The sequence below is a fragment of the Pongo pygmaeus genome, chromosome 16, assembly GCF_028885625.2.
Source record: "Pongo pygmaeus isolate AG05252 chromosome 16, NHGRI_mPonPyg2-v2.0_pri, whole genome shotgun sequence".
Lineage (NCBI taxonomy): Eukaryota > Metazoa > Chordata > Mammalia > Primates > Hominidae > Pongo > Pongo pygmaeus.
In genome coordinates this window covers 69478692-69496589 of record NC_072389.2, presented here as the reverse complement: position 1 = coordinate 69496589, position 17898 = coordinate 69478692, and the positions used below count along the sequence as shown (strand labels likewise).

At 44.4% G+C, this 17898-nt stretch overlaps 2 protein-coding genes across 6 annotated transcripts in view; one reads left to right on the top strand and one right to left on the bottom strand.

The window, feature by feature from the left end:
- SNX1 (sorting nexin 1) overlaps positions 1 to 5330 on the bottom strand; it is a 47955-nt gene extending 42625 nt beyond the window's left edge. Inside the window, exon 1 of one of the 2 annotated variants that reach the window (XM_054450119.2) lies at positions 5022 to 5330. In XM_054450119.2, coding sequence (XP_054306094.1) covers positions 5022 to 5180 — 159 coding nt within the window. In that variant the 5' untranslated portion in view covers positions 5181 to 5330. The remainder of the gene's footprint in view (positions 1 to 5021) is intronic. The other variant, XM_063652272.1, reaches the window with a different exon arrangement.
- Positions 5331 to 5336: 6 nt separating this feature from the next.
- The window catches only part of CIAO2A (cytosolic iron-sulfur assembly component 2A), a 33743-nt gene continuing 21181 nt past the window's right edge, over positions 5337 to 17898 (top strand). For 2 of the 4 annotated variants that reach the window (XR_008494047.2, XM_054450129.2), the window contains exons 1-3: positions 6939 to 7560; positions 12457 to 12621; positions 17768 to 17842. Coding sequence is in view for 3 of the 4 variants with exons in the window: in XM_054450129.2 (XP_054306104.1) it covers positions 7437 to 7560; positions 12457 to 12621; positions 17768 to 17811 (333 nt within the window). In the remaining variant the exon portion in view is untranslated. Of the gene's footprint in view, positions 7561 to 12456; positions 12622 to 17767; positions 17843 to 17898 lie in introns of all 4 variants that reach the window. The other 2 variants (XM_054450128.2, XM_054450127.2) reach the window with 2 other exon arrangements.

Sequence of the window (17898 nt, the reverse complement as noted above, 5' to 3'; positions counted from 1 at the left end):
AATGTGAATATACTTAGCGTACTAAACTATACACTTAAAAATGATTAAGATGGTAAATTTTGTTATGTGAATTTTACCCCAATTTTTTCAACAAGATTTTTTTTGGGCCAAGCGTGGTGACTCACGCATATAATTCTAGCACTTTGGGAGGCCAAGGTAGGAGGATCACTTGAGCCCAGTAGTCAAGAGACCAGTCTGGGCAACATAGGGAGACCCCCATCTCTACAAAAAAATAAATAAATGAAAAATTAGCTGGGCATGGTGGCACACGCTACTCAGGAGGCTGAGGTGAGAGGATCACTTAGCCCAAGAGGTAGAGGCTGCAGTGAGCCATGATCGTGCCACTGCACTCTAGCCTGGGAGACAGACAGAAACCTTGTATTTATTTATCAACAAACAAATAAAAAGCTTTTGCCTCCTCTCGCAAGGCGTTATAGTGATCACAGATTTAGGAGTAGTTTCTGAAAAGACCATGTCCTTTCCTGCCTAAATGCTAATACATAACTTATATAACTCTCTAAACTATTTGTAGTTTTAAAGCAATGACTTCACATTTATTTCAGTAATTTTTTTGAGTCTCTTTTTTTTTTTTGAGATGGAGTTTTGCTCTGTTACCCAGGCTGGAGGGCCCTGGCATGATCTCGGCTCACAGCAACCTCCAACTCCGGGGTTCAAGCCAAGTGATTCTCTTGCCTCAGCCTCCCCAGCAGCTGGGATTACAGGCGCGTGCCACCACGCCCGGCTAATTTTTGTGTTTTTAGTAGAAACAGGGTTTCACCATGTTGGCCAGGCTGGTCTAGAACTCCTGACCCTGTGATCCGCCCGCCTCGGCCTGTCAAAATGCTGGGATTACAAGCATGAGCCACTGCGCCTGGCCAAGTCTCTCCCATTTAAGTAACTGGTTTACAGATTCTGAGATGCATGTCTAAGGCTGCTCTTTCAAGTATAAATTAAACCACATTTTAATTACTGAACTAACAAAGCCTCTTGGGCGGTAAAGGAGAGCAGATGGGATGATTAACAGCAGCAGCTGTTGTATCAATGCCCAGGAAATTACGGGCATACCATAAATTAGTTTTAACTTTACATGCCTCAACTTCAAAATTCTTCAATGCTCCTCTCTGTCTCCAACATGAAACAAAATAAAAGATGAAGATTAACTTAAATTAGTAAAATGCTATTGAAGTCGGTCGGGCATGGTGGCTCATGCCTGTAATCCCAGCACTTTGGGATACCAAGGCGGGCAGATCCCTTGAGGTCAGGAGTTCCTGACCAGCCTGGCCAACATGGTAAAACCCCATCTCTACTAAAAATACAAAAATTGGCCAGGCATGGTAGTACGTGCCTGTAATCCCAGCTACTCAGGAGGCTGAGGCAGGAGAATCGCTTGAACCCAGGAGGCAGAGGCTGCAGTGAGCTGAGATCGTGCCACTGCACTCCAGCCTGAACAAAAAGAGTGAGACTATGTCTCAAAAAAATGAAGTCATTAAGTGTCTATTTGACGGCTTTTAGCTAATCAAATAAATATTACTAGTTTTGTTGTTGTTTTGAGATGGGGTTTCACTTTTTCACCCAGGCTAGAGTACAGTGGTGCAATCCCGGCTCACTACAGCCTCAAGCTCCTGGGCTCAAGTGATCCTCCCACCTCAGCTTTACAAGTATGTGGGACTACAGGCTTATGCCACCATGCCAGGCTAATAATAGTTTTGACTTTGATCAACTATATTACCCATTTTTAAGGTTAACTTTTCTAATCCATTATTAGATTTTGTGGGTTTTTTTAGAGTAATTCCAGTTTACAAAATGCTCACCAACAAATACAGCTCATGCCCTCAAAAAGTAAGCACTCTTTAAATGTTTATTATGGAGGGAACTTTCTAAGCACTTTACAGGCATTTTAATTTAATCTTCACAATAGTGGTGGAGGTAAATACTAGTATTATTCACTTTTTACAGGTCAGGAAACTGTAGAGAGTAATTAAGTACCATGTCCAGGGATAAGCTAGCCAGCCATAGAGCCTAGATTTAAATCAGACTTCAAAGCCCACACTCTTAATTACTTAATTCTTCGATGTTGTTCTTTAAAATACCACAAGTGCTGCAATCCTCTATCTTCTTTGGCTCACAACTAAAGCATTTATTGGATTATAATTTTGTTCTTTATGGCTATTTAACAAGACAGTTAAACTAGCGAGCTATCTTGGGGTCTTGGCATCCTGAAGATTAACATCAAGATGGGCAGCTTGAAAAATGGCTTATAGGTGGCATTTTAGTTTCCTTAGCAACTCAATTTTCCTAGATCATATCTAAATAAAAATAATTATGCTTTCTGCAGTAGAACAAGGTCATTCTGACCTCCTCAACTCCCTTTTAGCTGGAAATTAGGCAAAGGATTTTTACAGTCTTACAAAAAAGAGGTATTGATAACTCCATAAAGTATGGTAAGATGAATCAAACTGAAGCCTCCTACATTTCTTTTTTAAATTTCTACTTTTTTTTTTTTTTGAGAGAGAGTCTTGCTCTGTCACCTAGGCTGGAGCACAGTGGCACAATCTCGGCTCCCTGCAACCTCTGCCTCCCGAGTTCAAGTGATTCTTGTGCCTCAGCCTCCCTAGCTGGGATTACAGGCACGTGCCACCATGCCCGGATAATTTTTGTATTTTTAGTAGAGATGGGGTTTTGCCATGTTGGCCAGCCTGGTCTCGAACTCCTGGCCTCAAGTGATCCTCCTGCCTCGGCCTCCCAAAGTGCTGGGATTACAGGCATGAGCCATGGCACTCGGCCACTGCTTTAGGTAACTCTAGAAAATAACTCCTCACCCTTCCAGTTTCCTTTTTGGAAAATAAATCAACATTTGCCTATGTGACCAATCACTTTCAGTGTCAGAGTTTCTGTTTTCATATTCTCAGTCTGCACATCGTTCCAGCAGTTACCAACAGTAGCTGTCTTCCATGACTTATAGAAGAATTACTAAAGGAACAGACTAAATATTTATTTTAAATAACATACAGAAAGACTAAATTAGCGGCAAGAATTATTATTTCTCAGGCATGCACCTGCAATCCCAGCTACTTAGGAGGAAGGGAGGATCCATTGAGCCCTTAAGTTCAAGACAAGCCTGGGCAACACAGGGAGACTATGTCTCTAAAAACAAACAAAAATTGTTTCCTGTTTTATGACAATCACAAAGACTTATTATTTCTCAGAATAACAGACTTCATTTGACAGTTTTAGTTGTTATATTAGAATTATCAAGCACCTTATGAGCTGAGATTATGGACTCAACTTCTGAATACAGGACAGGGAAAATCTGACATAAATGAGGAAAGCCTCAAACTTTTTCAGACCACATGTTGCATAAAGAATTTATAGCTGTTTTATTTAGTTGGTTACACACTGAGTAGCTACTACGAAGAGAACCATTATGCCAAATAGATAAATTCACAGACCCAGCATTGAATTTTACAGCCTGGAACAACCTATACCAAGTGGTATGAGTAAATATTCCCATAAAACAGCTCAAAACATCTCTACTGGTTCCATAACTGATTACTGATTTCCACATTACAAAGATTAGTTTTTTCTAATACCTAACTCTTATTAGAGACCCGGATATTTATTACTGAGGCAGGAGAATAGGGTCGGGAGGCAGGGAACTTAAGGGCAATTCATGCTGAATCAAGGAAAAACACCAAGTTTTGGGGGCAGGGAATCTGAGGTCAATTTATGTTAACTTTCTAAAAGAGAAAACACCAAGGTCTGGGGGCAAGGAATCTAAGGCCAATTCATGCTGACTTCCCAAAGCTGAATTCCCAAGAGGAACCCCCTGTGTTTGGGGGCAGGGAACCTAAGGCCAATTAAGGCCAACTTCCTAAAGCTAAACCAAAAGGAAAAAACCCATCTCCCCACGCCCGAGTGGCAAAGGATTACTATCCCTGCAACCCTCCCCATCCACCACGTCTCACATGGAAAGGGAGAGTGCCTTAGACTGGCCGCAGGCCAAGCAGGGACCATCCGTTCATCTGTACAGGATGCCAATTCACCTTGGCCTTTAATTAGCCACAGACCAAATCCTTCATCCAGATAAGGGGTAACCCATAGGAACCATAAAAGGAGCACTTAAAACCCAGAAAACTTTGTAAGTGGGCTCTTGAGCCCCTTGCTCCGGCCCACTCACACCCTGTGGGGTGCTTTCTCGCTTTAATAAATTCCTGCTTTCGCTGCTTCGTTTGTGTTTTATTCCTTTGTTACTTTGTGCGTTTTGTCCAATTATTTGTTCAAAATGCCAAGAACCTCGACAACTTAAACTCAAGGGCCTCCTACCGGTAACATTACGGGAAACACCATTTCCTCCTCACATTTCAGATTTGCTCCCAGTGAGGTACTTGGGCACTTGAACACATCCCTTTAAAAAGGAGAAAGCTTTCTGATCTATGTAGTGATTTATCTGGCAGTGCCTTCTCTCCACCAGCCTCTGGCCTGATTTTTCTAGAGATCAGAAGAATCAACATAACTTTTGTAAACTAAGATCCAGAAAGGGCCTTTGGTTATTATCGGTAAATGCTGAGCTAAAGAAAGAACTGGTGGGCGGGTCACCACCCCAGGCTACTCTACACAACGCTATTCATCTTAGAAGCAGTAAGACGGGGGAAAGGTCTGCATCCCATTCGCTTATTGGGTCCTACATAATCTGCCTTGGCAGGACACGACCTGCAAAATAACCCCGTGGATCCGTGGAGTGTCACTACACTGCAGGGTCAAAGGACGGCGTCGGCGGTTCTCGGCTGTTAGGGACCTAGCCGACGAAGGCACCACAACCCTCATTCTTTACTCTTCCCGCCTGGGGGCCGGGAAGCCAAGCCCTACCACTCTGAGCACATCCAGGGTCCCCAGGCCCGGACTGCTGACACCGAGGCAAGGTCTCACCGGGCCCACTCTGCCCAACCTCTCCGATTCTCGCTTAGCCTCTCTTCCCTTTCGCGGTGCCCTCCCGCCTGCTACCCCGAGGGGTGCAAACTCACGACCACCGCGGCGCCGGTGAAAATGTCCTCCCCCTCGGTGTCGCTGTCCCCAGCCTCGGGTTCTGATCCCCCGGCCGCCCCCTCGGACTCCGGCTCCAGGCCGGGGAAGGGCGGAGGGAGTCTCTCCGAAGCGCTACAGCCACCACCACCCGACGCCATCTTCCTCCACCCGCGGCGGAAGCCGCAACAACAACTTTATCGAGAGATAGCGCCGTGAGCAAAGCGATCCAACGGTGAGAGGAGTGGGAGGGCCGCAAGGGACCCCGTGGGATCCGAGGGGCGGAGGCGTAGGGGCGGGGCCTAGGCGCTGGGGGCGGGGCGGCACCCGGCCAGCTGAGGCTGCCCAGCAAATCCGAGGCCTGGTTCGCGATGCTGAGATATTTACGAGTGGGGCCAAAGGGGCAGAAAAGTAGGAGTTAGGGACTGCTCAGGTTCCTAGGGCCCTTTGTGCTCTGGATAGCTTTATCCTAAACAGGCTTCTAAGAGTTCGTCTGAATGAAGGAGTGTGACTAAAATGTTTGAAAACCTCTACATGCCATCTACCCATGCCAAGCACAATGCCCTCACAGAGAGTCAATAAATATTTCGATTGAGATATCTGCACAAGACTAGAAGAAAGCTTCACCACTTATTCCTTGAGCAACATTCAGTTAATTCATTAAGAAATACAGATATTGAGCATCTACTGTATGCCTGGCATCTTGCTGTGAGTTTCAGATACAGAAATCAGGTATTTAATCGACAGTTCGACATGTTCAATGCTATGGTGTCCTGTGGGAGCACAGGGAAAGAGATAATCAATTCTGCTTGGAGAAGTCGGGAGGCCTCACAGATGAAGTGAGACCTCAGTGTCCTAGATTTGGCTGGAAAAATGTTAGGATTATCCTCTCAATTGCTATGGAGTAAGTGGAGTGGAATAGACGGCAGAAAAATTATTGAACCCTGACCAAAATTTCCCTGGGACCTAAGCAATTCATTGTCTGGTGATCCTAAGGCCTACATTAACTAGACAAACAAGACTGGAGTTTAAAGATAAATGGGCATGTTAGCATGGGACAATTCTGCAAGATAATCCTATCTTCTCAATAGAGATGGCATTTGTCACCAACTTTGACAAGAGGTTTAGTTAGTTTGGTTGTAACTGCAAATTCAGGGATGGATTCCCTCACAGGTCATGTGAGCTGTTTGAAGGCAGGGGCAGCGTTTTATCTTTGTATCTTCCATGCCTATGGATCACCTACGGCAAATTAGTACCTATAAATTTGATCGGAGGGATGGATAGAGAAAATAAAATCGATTTTGTTACTGGCATCCATCACACCCACGAACACCAGAGGGCTTAAGATACACTTTTTTTTTTTTTTTTTTGAGGGAAGTCTCGCTCTCCCCCAGGCTTGAGTGCAATGGCTCGATCTCGGTTCACTGCAACCTCTGCCTCCTGGGTTTAAACGATTCTCCTGCCTCTGCCTCCCAAGTAGCTGGATTCAGGCCCCTGCGACCACGCCCAGCTAATTTTTGTATTTTTTAGTAGAGACGGGGTTTGCCCATGTTGGCCAGGCTGGTCTCGAACTCCTGACCTCAGGTGATCCGCCCGCCTCGGCCTCCCAAAGTGCTGGGATTATAGGCGTGAGCCATCGCGCCCGGCCAAGATACACTTTTAAGGATGACGATCTCCATTATGTCACCACTGTACACATTAGACACAGGAAAACTTATGTTCTAAGTTGTCTTTGGAGGCCATTAGCAGAAATATTCGTTCAAAGGTGGGAAGCTGTGCTGGACTGAGTCCCTTAGGAGACGAGAAAGCCAAAAAGCCCTCCCCATGCCATGCCTGACTACCTTACTGGCTTCCCATGACATCCCTTTTCACAGCAACTGAAATCTACTTCCTGTCCTATCAGGAAGTAAGAAAGACTTCGGCTGTTAGCGGCTCCCGCGGAGAAATAACTGTAAAGAGTCTCCGTGCTGGAAACCTCCTCTAGCACTAGAACTCAAGATCTCCTTTCCCCTACCTCTTCGGGATTCATCTTTAACTTATCACGGATACTGAGTGAGTCAGTCGCGGTTAACAGACCGTTACATCCACTTCTACCAGGCGGACACTACAAGTCCCAGAATACAATTCGCTGCCTTCCGAAGAAAATAGCTCACGCATCCCAGCATGCAATGTGCTGACGAGCCGCGAAGATTGTTTTTGTCCCGCCGAAATAGAGCAAAGCTCGCTGGAACTTGTAGTCCTTGATGCCCCTTCCCTAGGTCCTTCGAGCTACTCCGTCCGGCCCCGCCTATTCTCTGCTCTTCTGAACCTTTAGGCTCGTCTCGGCCCATTTGAAGACCAGGAAGTTGATCAATCCCGAGGCCGCTGAGAGACGGTGGCGCGATTGGGACAGTCGCCAGGGATGGCTGAGCGTGAAGATGCAGCGGGTGTCCGGGCTGCTCTCCTGGACGCTGAGCAGAGTCCTGTGGCTCTCCGGCCTCTCTGAGCCGGGAGCTGCCCGGCAGCCCCGGATCATGGAAGAGAAAGCGCTAGAGGTTTATGGTAATTAATTTTACCCTGCACAGCATTTGGCGTTATAGGTGCAGGCCGGAGCTGAGGGGTGCGGGGATGATGGCCTCACCTGAGGGCTGGGAGGGGAGACCTGTTTTTTTTTTTTTTTTTTTTTTTTGCCAGATCTTGTCCGGGGCGTAGCAGGCGCTTTCTTCGGGGTCCTAAGTCACGTGGGGGTGTGGGTCTTTCTGGGAACTGGGCTCTTCGTAAACCTGGGGCAAGCCGACCCCGGAGGTCTTAAAAGTTTCATTCTCCACGTGTGGCCTACGTCTTAGTGACCATTCCAAGACTTGTGGGAAGACCACAAGTCTAGGGTGCCTGGTTAGGAAGCAAAGCTGGCCTGATTGCACTACTACAGCCTCGTTCTCTAGCTCCTGGACACGCACTCTTGCTACCGCTGAGGGCGCTTGTGGGTGACAGTCGAGTTGGGGACTGGCCCAAGGTCACAGCCACTCTATCCGGCAAAGTCAGTAAGCAGAGGTCCCCGAAAGAAGAGAAAGAGATTGGCTTCTTGTAGCGAGGCCTTGTGTACACACACATACGCACACACACACATACACACTCTTCCATGTTGCATATTAAATATTTTCTGTTTAACCCTTGGGGCCATCTTTATTGTACAAATGAGGAAACAAAGTTAAAGAACTACCTGGAGGTCACACTGCCAGTAAGGAACAGAGCCAAAAAGCAAAGGCTGTGCCTACTGGTTCTAACCGTAATGCACTTTCCACCACTTCACAATTGCCTTACAACTTTTTTTTGTTTGTTTTTTTAATTATGTTGTATTGTTTTTGAAAACCGAAAAGACTGGATATAATATTGAGAGATCTAACCATAGGATACAAATATAATTCAAGTAAGGATTATAGGCCAGTAGAAGGAAGCCAGGGTTAGGAAATACTTTGGGAGCTAATCTGGTTGACCTCTCTTACTAGAGGCAGGACTTACCTAATCAGCCCCCAGGCAGATGATAATTATGAGTGAAATGATCTCCACAAAGCAGACCACATCCCTGTCCTGCCAGATCTCTGTCCACGTAATCTAGGGATGGTAGGGCACTGGAGATATAACTTTGGAAGAGAGTGACTCTAGTCTTCAAACTGATATTGAAGGAAACCCATATATGCAAAAATAGAGTATGTAATAGAAGGCCGTACACTGAATAAGAGATACAGAAATTCAGAGAAGGGGAGATACTAGTCTCTGACTGAGGGGATCTAGAAAGACTTTGAAATAAAGAGAAGGAGTCACTTGAGTTGGGCCTCAAAGAATAATTAGGATCTAGATACGTAGAGGGTCAGAGGGCATACTAAGAGGAAACTTAAAAGCATGGAGGTAAGAAGATAGGAAATGACAGATAGACGGGGCTACAGGATAGGGTTTGTGGTTAAAGATGGAGATGTGGTTGAACATTGTTCTAGGTAGTGGGATGCAATTGGATACTGAAGGTTTTAAATATAAATGAAGAATTTTAATAGTGCAGGGCTGTGGAAGAATGTTAGTGTGGGGAGGAATATGAGGAGAACTTTCTTTTAATTTTTTTTTTTTTTTTTTGAGACAGGGTCTCACTCTGGTAATCAGGCTGGAGTGCAGTGGTGCAGTCGCTGCTCACTGCAGCCTCCACCTCCAGGGCTCAAGCCAGCCTCCCACCTTAGCCTCCTGACTGACTGGGACTATAGGCATGCATCACCATGCCCAGCTAATTTTTGTATTTTTTTGTAAAGACGAGGTTTTGCTATGTTACCCAGGCTGGTCTTGGACTCCTGAGCTCAAGTGATCTGCCTGTCTCGGCCTCCCAAAGGCGGGGATTACAGGCATGAGCCACCACACCCAGCCCTTCTTTCTTTTTAAAGAAGTAAAGCCAAACCTCTCAAATCTAGAAACTAGAAAACTAGAGAAATTTAATAAGGATGATATTTAATTTCAGGGTTTAGTGGCATATAAAGAATATAATACAATTAAATGAGCCTTATGGGAAGAAAGCCTAGTATGAGAGGCAGAAAATTCCTTTTCGGAAAACTCTGTTTCCCTAAGTCCCATGATAACACAGCTCTGTGAAAGAGAAGCTTTGTCCACTTTCTTGCCTATGTTTTCCAATTCTGTTTCTTTTTTTTTTTGAGACAGAGTCTCTTCTGTCACCCAGGCTAGAGTGCAGTGACACAATTTTGGCCCACTGCAGCCTCAGCCTCCTGGGTTCAAGTGATTCTCCTACCTCAGCCTCCTGAGTAGCTGTGATTACAGGCACATGCCACCACACCCGGCTCATTTATATATTTTTAGTAGAGACGGGTTTTTGCCATGTTGGCCAGGCTGGTCTTGAACTCCTGAACTTAGGTGGGTGATCCGCTTGCCTCAGCCTCCCAAAGTGCTGGGATTACAGGCATGAGCCATCATGCTTGGCAAAATTCGGTTTCTAATCAAGTGACAAGCCCAGGAGCAAATTAAAGAGAAAATAGAATTTGTTCTTGTTTTTCCCAGTTGCATTTCTGATTACATATAATTTTGTGTGATAAATAATAGAACAAAACTTCAGATTTGAGAACCTCACGTACATTCTATGTAAAATTCTGCTTCTTTCCTTTCTGCCTCACCATTTCTCCTTATTGTTCTCCTTTCCTTCATCTCTTTCTCTAGCCTCAGAGTAAGAAAGAAATCTTGTCTTCTCCAAGGCCAACTGAGACTTCTAAATATTTGATCCCACTCCCTTCTGCTTATTTTACCAGTCTCCCCTCCTCCCCATTATATTTTCAGTTTCTCTTCTCAAAGTTGCCCTTATCCTTGTCATTGTTCTAGCTTCCTTGTAAAGTCACTGTCCTTTTCCTGTCCCTCCCTTCCCAGCTAAGGCCCTAGGAAGACATTTTCAGTTCCTGCTTGCTTCCCCTTTTGCAAGCTGGCTTCAGCCCACCACCTCTCTACCGAAACTGCTTTCTTACAGTTGGCTGGGGTGACAAATGAAAGACCTGTTTTAGCTCTCATGAGCCTGAATTTTTCTGCAGCATTTAATGTTATTAACCATCCCTCTCTTCCCTTCTCTAGTTCTTTTTGCTTTTATTTCTCATTCTGATCCCTAAGTTAGGTGCTTCGCATGGATGTGTTGGGTCTCTTTTTTTGTTTATACCACTGATTCTCATACTGGGTTGTACCTAAGAACAACCTGAGAAATTTTTAAAACTCAAAGGCCAGCAAACCAATTAAATCAGAGTCTCTGGAATGGGGGCCCAGGCATCAGTTTTTTTTGTTTGTTTTTGTTTTTGAGACGGAGTTTTTACTCTGTTGCCCAGGTTGGAGTGCAATGGCGGGATCTCGGCTCACTACAACCTTTGCCTTCTGGTTTCAAGTGATTCTCCTGCCTCAGTCTCCTAAGTAGCTGGGAATACAGGCGCCCGGCACCACGCCTGGGTAATTTTTGTATTTTTAGTAGAGATGAGGTTTTACCATGTTCACCAGGCTGGTCTCGAACTCTTGACCTCAGGTGATCCACCCGCCTCAGCCTCCCAAAGTGCTAGGATTATAGGCCTGAGCCACTGCGCCCGGCCTTGGTGTTTGTTTTGAAACATTCTTGGTAATTCCAATGTTCAGCCAAGGTTCTACTTATTCTTTGTGAATCCTGTGGGTTTGACAACCACTCTAGCTTTGGTGCTGTTTTAAACCCTATGCTACAGTTCACTGCTTGCTAGAAAACTCCATTGGATAACCCCTTAAGCACAGAATGATCACAAAATCATTCTGTGTGAAATTGAACTCATTTGCCCTCCAACCACTCTAGCTTTGGTGCTGTTTTAAACCCTATGCTACAGTTCACCGCTTGCTAGAAAACTCCATTGGATAACCGCTTAAGTACCTCAAAATCATTCTGTGTGAAATTGAACTCATCTGCCCTATGCCCCACCCAAATTTCTTCCTTGTTCTGTTTCTTTTAGTTCTGCCAGTGTTGTCCTAGATACTATTTTAGGTCTGGTGTTTTTAGCTGGTATCATTGGTTCTGCTTTTTAGTCTGAGTCTAGCAGCTGATGATGAATTACCAGCTGACAGCACAGTGTTGTCCATGTCACTTGTCTCAGACCTCTTGAGGACTTGCTATTGCTGGTAGCTGGCTGTAAAAGACACTTGATGGTCAGACCCAAATCTCATACTCTAAAACACCTTTCACTTATGTCTGCTTCCAGGCAAACTAGGGTTCTTCTTCTTTACTTTACTTTCCTTCACTTTTTTTTTTTTTTTGAGACAGGGTCTCGCTTTGTTGCCCAGGCTAGAGTACGGTGACATGATCTCCGCTCTCACCGCAACCTCTGCCTCCTAGGCTCAAGCGATCCTCCTGAGTGGCTGGGACCACAGGCCTGCACCACCACACCCGGCTAATTTTTGTGTGTATTTTTTGTAGAGACGGGGATCTCACTATGTTGCTGAGGCTGGTCTCGAATTCTGAGCTCAAGTGATCCTCCCGCCTTTGCCTCTCAAAGTGTTTGGTTTACAGGTGTGAGCCACCATGCCCAGCTACTTTCCTTCACTTTAAATGTCAAATATTGAAATGTTACCTATTTTTCAAGGCTTAATTCAGATTCCACTCCTATAAAGCCTGATGATACCACATTCTTTCAAGCTGAAAGTTATTTCTTCCTCTTGAGCTTCCATGACACTGTTTCCATTCTTATTATATTTTCTCTGCTATGTCCGATTAGAGAAACTGGATATGGTCTTATAATAATCCAAGAAAACAGTTTTCTCAAGAGGAAACCAGTAGTGAAAATTTCTGTCAGAAACTTGGGAGTTGCTGTAGTATTTGCTTAAACATAAGAGAAGTCAGTGCTTAAATTAGGCCTGGCAAAATCATCTTTATTTAGAATAGTCATGTTTTAATAGAATATCTTATCTCTGATGATTCTTTAGATTTGATTAGAACTATCCGGGACCCAGAAAAGCCCAATACTTTAGAAGAACTGGAAGTGGTCTCGGAAAGTTGTGTGGAAGTTCAGGAGATAAATGAAGAAGAATATCTGGTTACTATCAGGTTCACGCCAACAGTACCTCATTGCTCTTTGGCGACTCTTATTGGTAAGTTTTTACGTACATACATGTATATTTATATAAATTCTAAATTATTCTTGCTGATGTTGACCCATAATAACAATTTGCATCATTGTTGAGAAACTATACAGTGTATGTATTGCACTTTATGGTTTACAGAGTATGTTCGTGTATTCATCTTCTGTAGTCCTCACAATTAGCTTGTTGAGTTAAAATATTATTATCTTCATTTTGCAGATGAGGAACCTGAAGCTCAGAAAGTTTAAGTGACTTGCACAGAATCAGGTAGCCAGGAAATGGTGAAACTGAGGCTCATACCCAGGTCTCCTGACTCCAAATCTGCTTCTCCTTTAGTTAGGTCAGGCTGCCCCTCCCAGGTATACATGCCCACAATTAATGAAGAGTGCATGAGGGCCAGTGCTTTTCCTCAGTTCTGGAGGTTGGAGTGGGTGGTGTCAGACTAGCATTGCTTCCATCACCATCTCCTTTCAGTGACTCTTCTGGCTTCTACATAGTATGGGTAGAAGTCCTGGTAGGAGGTTGGATTCCCAGTATTTTGGATTTGTTAGCAGGTACAATAAATGTCTTTGAATATATGCTTTGTTATAAAGGGATTTTATTTCCAACCAAATGTTCATGAGTAGCGGATTGATTAAATAATCATTGATGGTGAATATAAACAGTGGAATACTATGCAGCTATAAAAAAGAATGAAGAAGCTCTGCATGTACTGATATGGAGAGATCTCTGTGACATAGTGTTAAGAAATAAAAGCAAGTATCATTTTGCTATCATTTGTGTAAAAAAGCAAAAATATACATTTGTATTTGATTGCATATGCCTGAATAATATTAATACATAAATGAATAGCTATAAGGGTGTTAGCGGGTAATAGTGGTGGTGGGAGCTGGGCAGATGGGGGAAAGGGTGGGAGGGAGACTTTATACCTTTTTATGTTTTTACATTTTCGAACCATGGGATTATCTCACCTATTAACAAGCAACAAGTTTATAAAAAAGATTGAAAAGGTCGCTATTTCGTTGTTATTTCCACTATTGTGATTTCTGTCTTTTCTTACTGGTTGACCTGGGTTCCCTCTATTAGAGGTTTCCACCATATAGGCCACATCTTGAGGGACTGGAGGTCTGAATCCATAGGTATTATTGTGGTTATTAAAATCCCATTGCTGACCGGGCGTAGTGGCTCACACCTGTAATCCCAGCACTTTGGGAGGCCAAGGTGGGTAGATCACTTGGGGTCAGGAGTTTGAGACCAGCCTGACCAACATGGTGAAACCCCGTCTCTACTAAAAAAATACAAAATTAGGCCGGGCGCAGTGGCTCACGCCTGTAATCCCAGCACTTTGGGTGGCCGAGGCGGGCAGATCACGAGGTCAGGAGATGGAGACCATCCTGGGTAACATGGTGAAACCCTGTCTCTACTAAAACTACAAAAAATTAGCCAGGAATGGTGGCGGGTGCCTGTAGTCCCAGCTACTCGGGAGGCTGAGGCAGGAGAATGGCGTGAACCCGGGAAGTGGAGTTTGCAGTGAGCCAAGATTGCGCCACTGCACTCCAGCCTGGGTGTCAGAGCGAGACTCTATCTCCAAAAAAAAAAAAAAAAAAAGCAAAATTAGCCAGGCATGGTGGCACACACCTGTAATCCCAGCTACTTGAGAGGCTGAGGCAGGAGAATCACTTGAACCTGGGAGGCACAGAGGTTGCAGTGAGCTGAGATCATGCCATTGCACACCAACCTGGGCAACAAGAGCAAAAACTTCATCTCAAAAAAAAAAAAAAATTCCCATTGGCATGGCGGCTCACGCCTGTAATCCCAGCACTTTGGGAGGTCAAGGCAGTGGATCACTTGAGGTCAGAAGTTCAAGACCAGCCTGGCCAACATGGTGAAACCCCATCTCTACTAAAAATACAAAAATTAGCTGGGCATGGTGGCACGCACCTGTAATCCCGGCTACTCGGGAGGCTGAGGCAGGAGAATCGCTTGAACATGGGAGGTGGAGGTTGCAGTGAGCTGAGATTGCACCACTGCACTCCAGCCTAAGCAACAGAGTAAGACTGTCTCAAAAAAAAAAAAAAAAAAAAAAAAAATCCCATTGCTAGAAAAAGCATTACTGAATGTTGAATGCATGGTTATTTTTGGTCATTGGACAATTTGTGAGCAAACAGATACTGAAAGTACTGCTGTGGGTGTTGTGGAGGGGGTGTCTTAAAATATTTTGACATATAAGAAAGAGTTCTTAAATGGAGAGTTCAAGAACCTATAGCAATTTATTTATTTATTTTTTTTTTGAGATGGAGTTTAACTCTTGTCACCCAGGCTGGAGTGCAATGATGCAATCTTGGCTCACTGCAACCTCTGCCTGCCGGGTTCAAGTGATTCTCCTGCCTCAGCCTCCCAAGTAGCTGGAATTACAGGCGCCTGCCACAATGCCTGGCTAATTTTTTTTGTATTTTTAGTAGAGATGGGGTTTCACTATGTTGGCCAGGCTGGTCTCAAACTTCCGATATCAGGTGATCCGCCCACCTCGGCCTCCCAAAGTGCTGGGATTACAGGTGTGAGCCACCACTCCCAGCCAGCAAATTCATTTTTTAAATTAACATTTATTTAAATTATATGAGTAACATGTTTATTGGCAGTAATTTTGATACCCCACAAAAACATAAAGAAAAAAAACCAGCTATTATGAAAGAATGTCACTGGGTGCGGTGGCTCACTCTTATAATCCCAGCACTTTGGGAGGCCGAGGCGGGCGGATCACGAGGTCAGGAGTTTGAGACCAGCCTGGCCAACATAGTGAAACCCTGTCTCTACCAAAAATGCAAAAAATTAGCTGGGCATGGTGGTGGGCGCCTGTAATCCCAGCGACATGGGAGGCTGAGGCAGGAGAATTGCTTGAACCCGGGAGGTGGAGGTTGCAGTGAGCCAAGGTCACGCCACTGCACTCCAGCCCAGGCTACAGTGCGAGACTCCGTCTCAAAAAAAAAAAAAAAGAATATATGCTCTGGGCTAAAATTCCAGGTCTGTTGGCTGTACCGTATTGTGGGCTTGGGCAAGTTACTTGACCTTTCTAAGACCCAGTTTCCTTATCTGTAAAATGGGAATAATAAGGATATCTATAGAGTTGTAAGAGTTAAATAATAGCATGAAATATATGAACTATTTTTCTCATTAAATATTTCTTTTTTTAAACTTTTTTTGTTGTCGAGACAGGGTCTCACTCTGTCGCCCAGGCTGGAATGCAATGACACGATCTCGGCTCACTGCAGAGCCTCCACCTCCCAGGCTCAAGTGATCCTCCCACCTCAGTCTCCTGAAAAGTTAGAACTTCAGGCAGGCGCCTGGCTAGTTTTGCCTGGCTAGTTTTGCCATGTTGCCCAGGCTGGTCTCAAATTCCTGGGCTCTAGCAATACACATGCCTCAGCCTCCCCAAGTGCTGGGATTACAGGCATGAGCCACCATACCCAGCCATCATTAAATATTCTTTAATTGTATAGTTATAGGTTACATGCTAATCATATTGATACATCATAAGTTTTGTAACCATTTGGACTACTTCTAGCCTTCTGCAATTATAAATAATACTATGATGAGCAACTTTATTTTATTTTATTTTATTTTTTGAGACGGAGTCTCACTTTATTGGCCAGGCTGGAGTGTAGTGGCGCAATGTTGGCTCACTGGAGCTTCCACCTCCCAGGTTCAAGTGATTCTCGGCCTCAGCTTCCCGAGTAGCTAGGATTATAGGCATCCTCCACCATGCCCGGCTAATTTTTGTATTTTAGTAGAGACGGGGTTTCACCATGTTGGCCAGGCTGGTCTCGAACTCGTGACCTCAAGTGATCTGCCCTCTTTGGCCTCCCAAAGTGCTGGGATTACAGGTGTGAGCCACCGCGCCTGACCAAACAACTTTATATATAAATATTTTTATTTATTTATTTTTTCAAGACGCAATTTTGCTCTTGTTGCCCAGGCTGGAGTGCAATGGCACGATCTTGGCTCATCACATCCTCCACCTCCCAGGTTCAAGCAATTCTCCTGCCTCATCCTCCCAAGCAGCTGGGATTACAGACATGCGCCACCACACCTGGCTAATTTTGTATTTTTAATAGAGATGTGGTTTCTCCATGTTGGTCAGGCTGGTCTCTAACTCCCAACCTCAGGTAATCTGCCCGCCTTGGCCTCCCAAAGTGCTGGAATTACAGGGGTGAGCCTCTGTGCCTGGCCTTATATAAATATTTTTATATATCTCATTATTGCCTCAGGATAAATTCCTATACGTGGAATAATTGGGTTAGATTATGTAAGTATTTTGAAGCCTCATGGTATATATTGGTAAATCCCTATTTGGAAGTTTATACTCTTTGATGCAGGAGTTAAGGAACTAATTTTATAGAAGAAAATGTTCGCCAGACATGGTGGCCCACACCTGTAATTGTAACACTTCGGGAGGCTGAGGCGAGAGGATCACTGGAGCCTAGGAGTTTGAAACCAGCAATCTCTTAAAAAAGAAAAAAAACATGAAAAAACTTGAATAAGTTCAAATTGCATCGTGATTGCAGTTATAGAAAAATGTGTATGTGGACAAATATCAGGAGAGTGCATGAAATAAAAATAACTTCTGTAAGAGTGCTAACATTAGACTATAGTTGATATTTCAGATCTGTACACTTCCTCAAGAAAGTTTTGTCTTAGCCCTTTTGTTAAACATTTCAGCTAAGACCGTTGGCTTTTTATTTTTTTATTTTATTTTATTATTATTTTTTTTTGAGACAGTCTTGCTCTGTTGCCCAGGTTGGAATGCAGTGGTGCTGTCTTGGCTTACTGCAACCTCCGCCTCCTGGGTTCAAGCGATTCTCGTGCCTTGGCCTCCAAGTAGCTGGGATTATAGGCGCGTGCCACCATGCCCAACTAATTTTTTGTATTTTCAATAGAGACGGGGTTTCTCCATGTTACCCAGGCTAGTCTCAAACTCCTGGCTTCAAGTGATCCGCCCACCTCGGCCTCCCAAAGTGCTGGGATTACAGGTGTGAACTACCACGCCCGGCCTATTGGCTTTTTAGAGAATTGTATAATAGTGTATCATAGTAGTTTTGTTCAGTCAACACAGCTGGAAAACTTGAGAGAGCCCTTTGTCTGTCTGATGTGTTAACAGATATTCCTCCCGAGCAAGTAGTCCTAGCCCGGAAAGGTGCCTGAGTAAGAGTATCACCTACTCAATGTTACCTTGGTAAGTGATTGACAAGGAAGACTCCAAGGGAACAAGAGGGTAAGGCAGGGAAACAA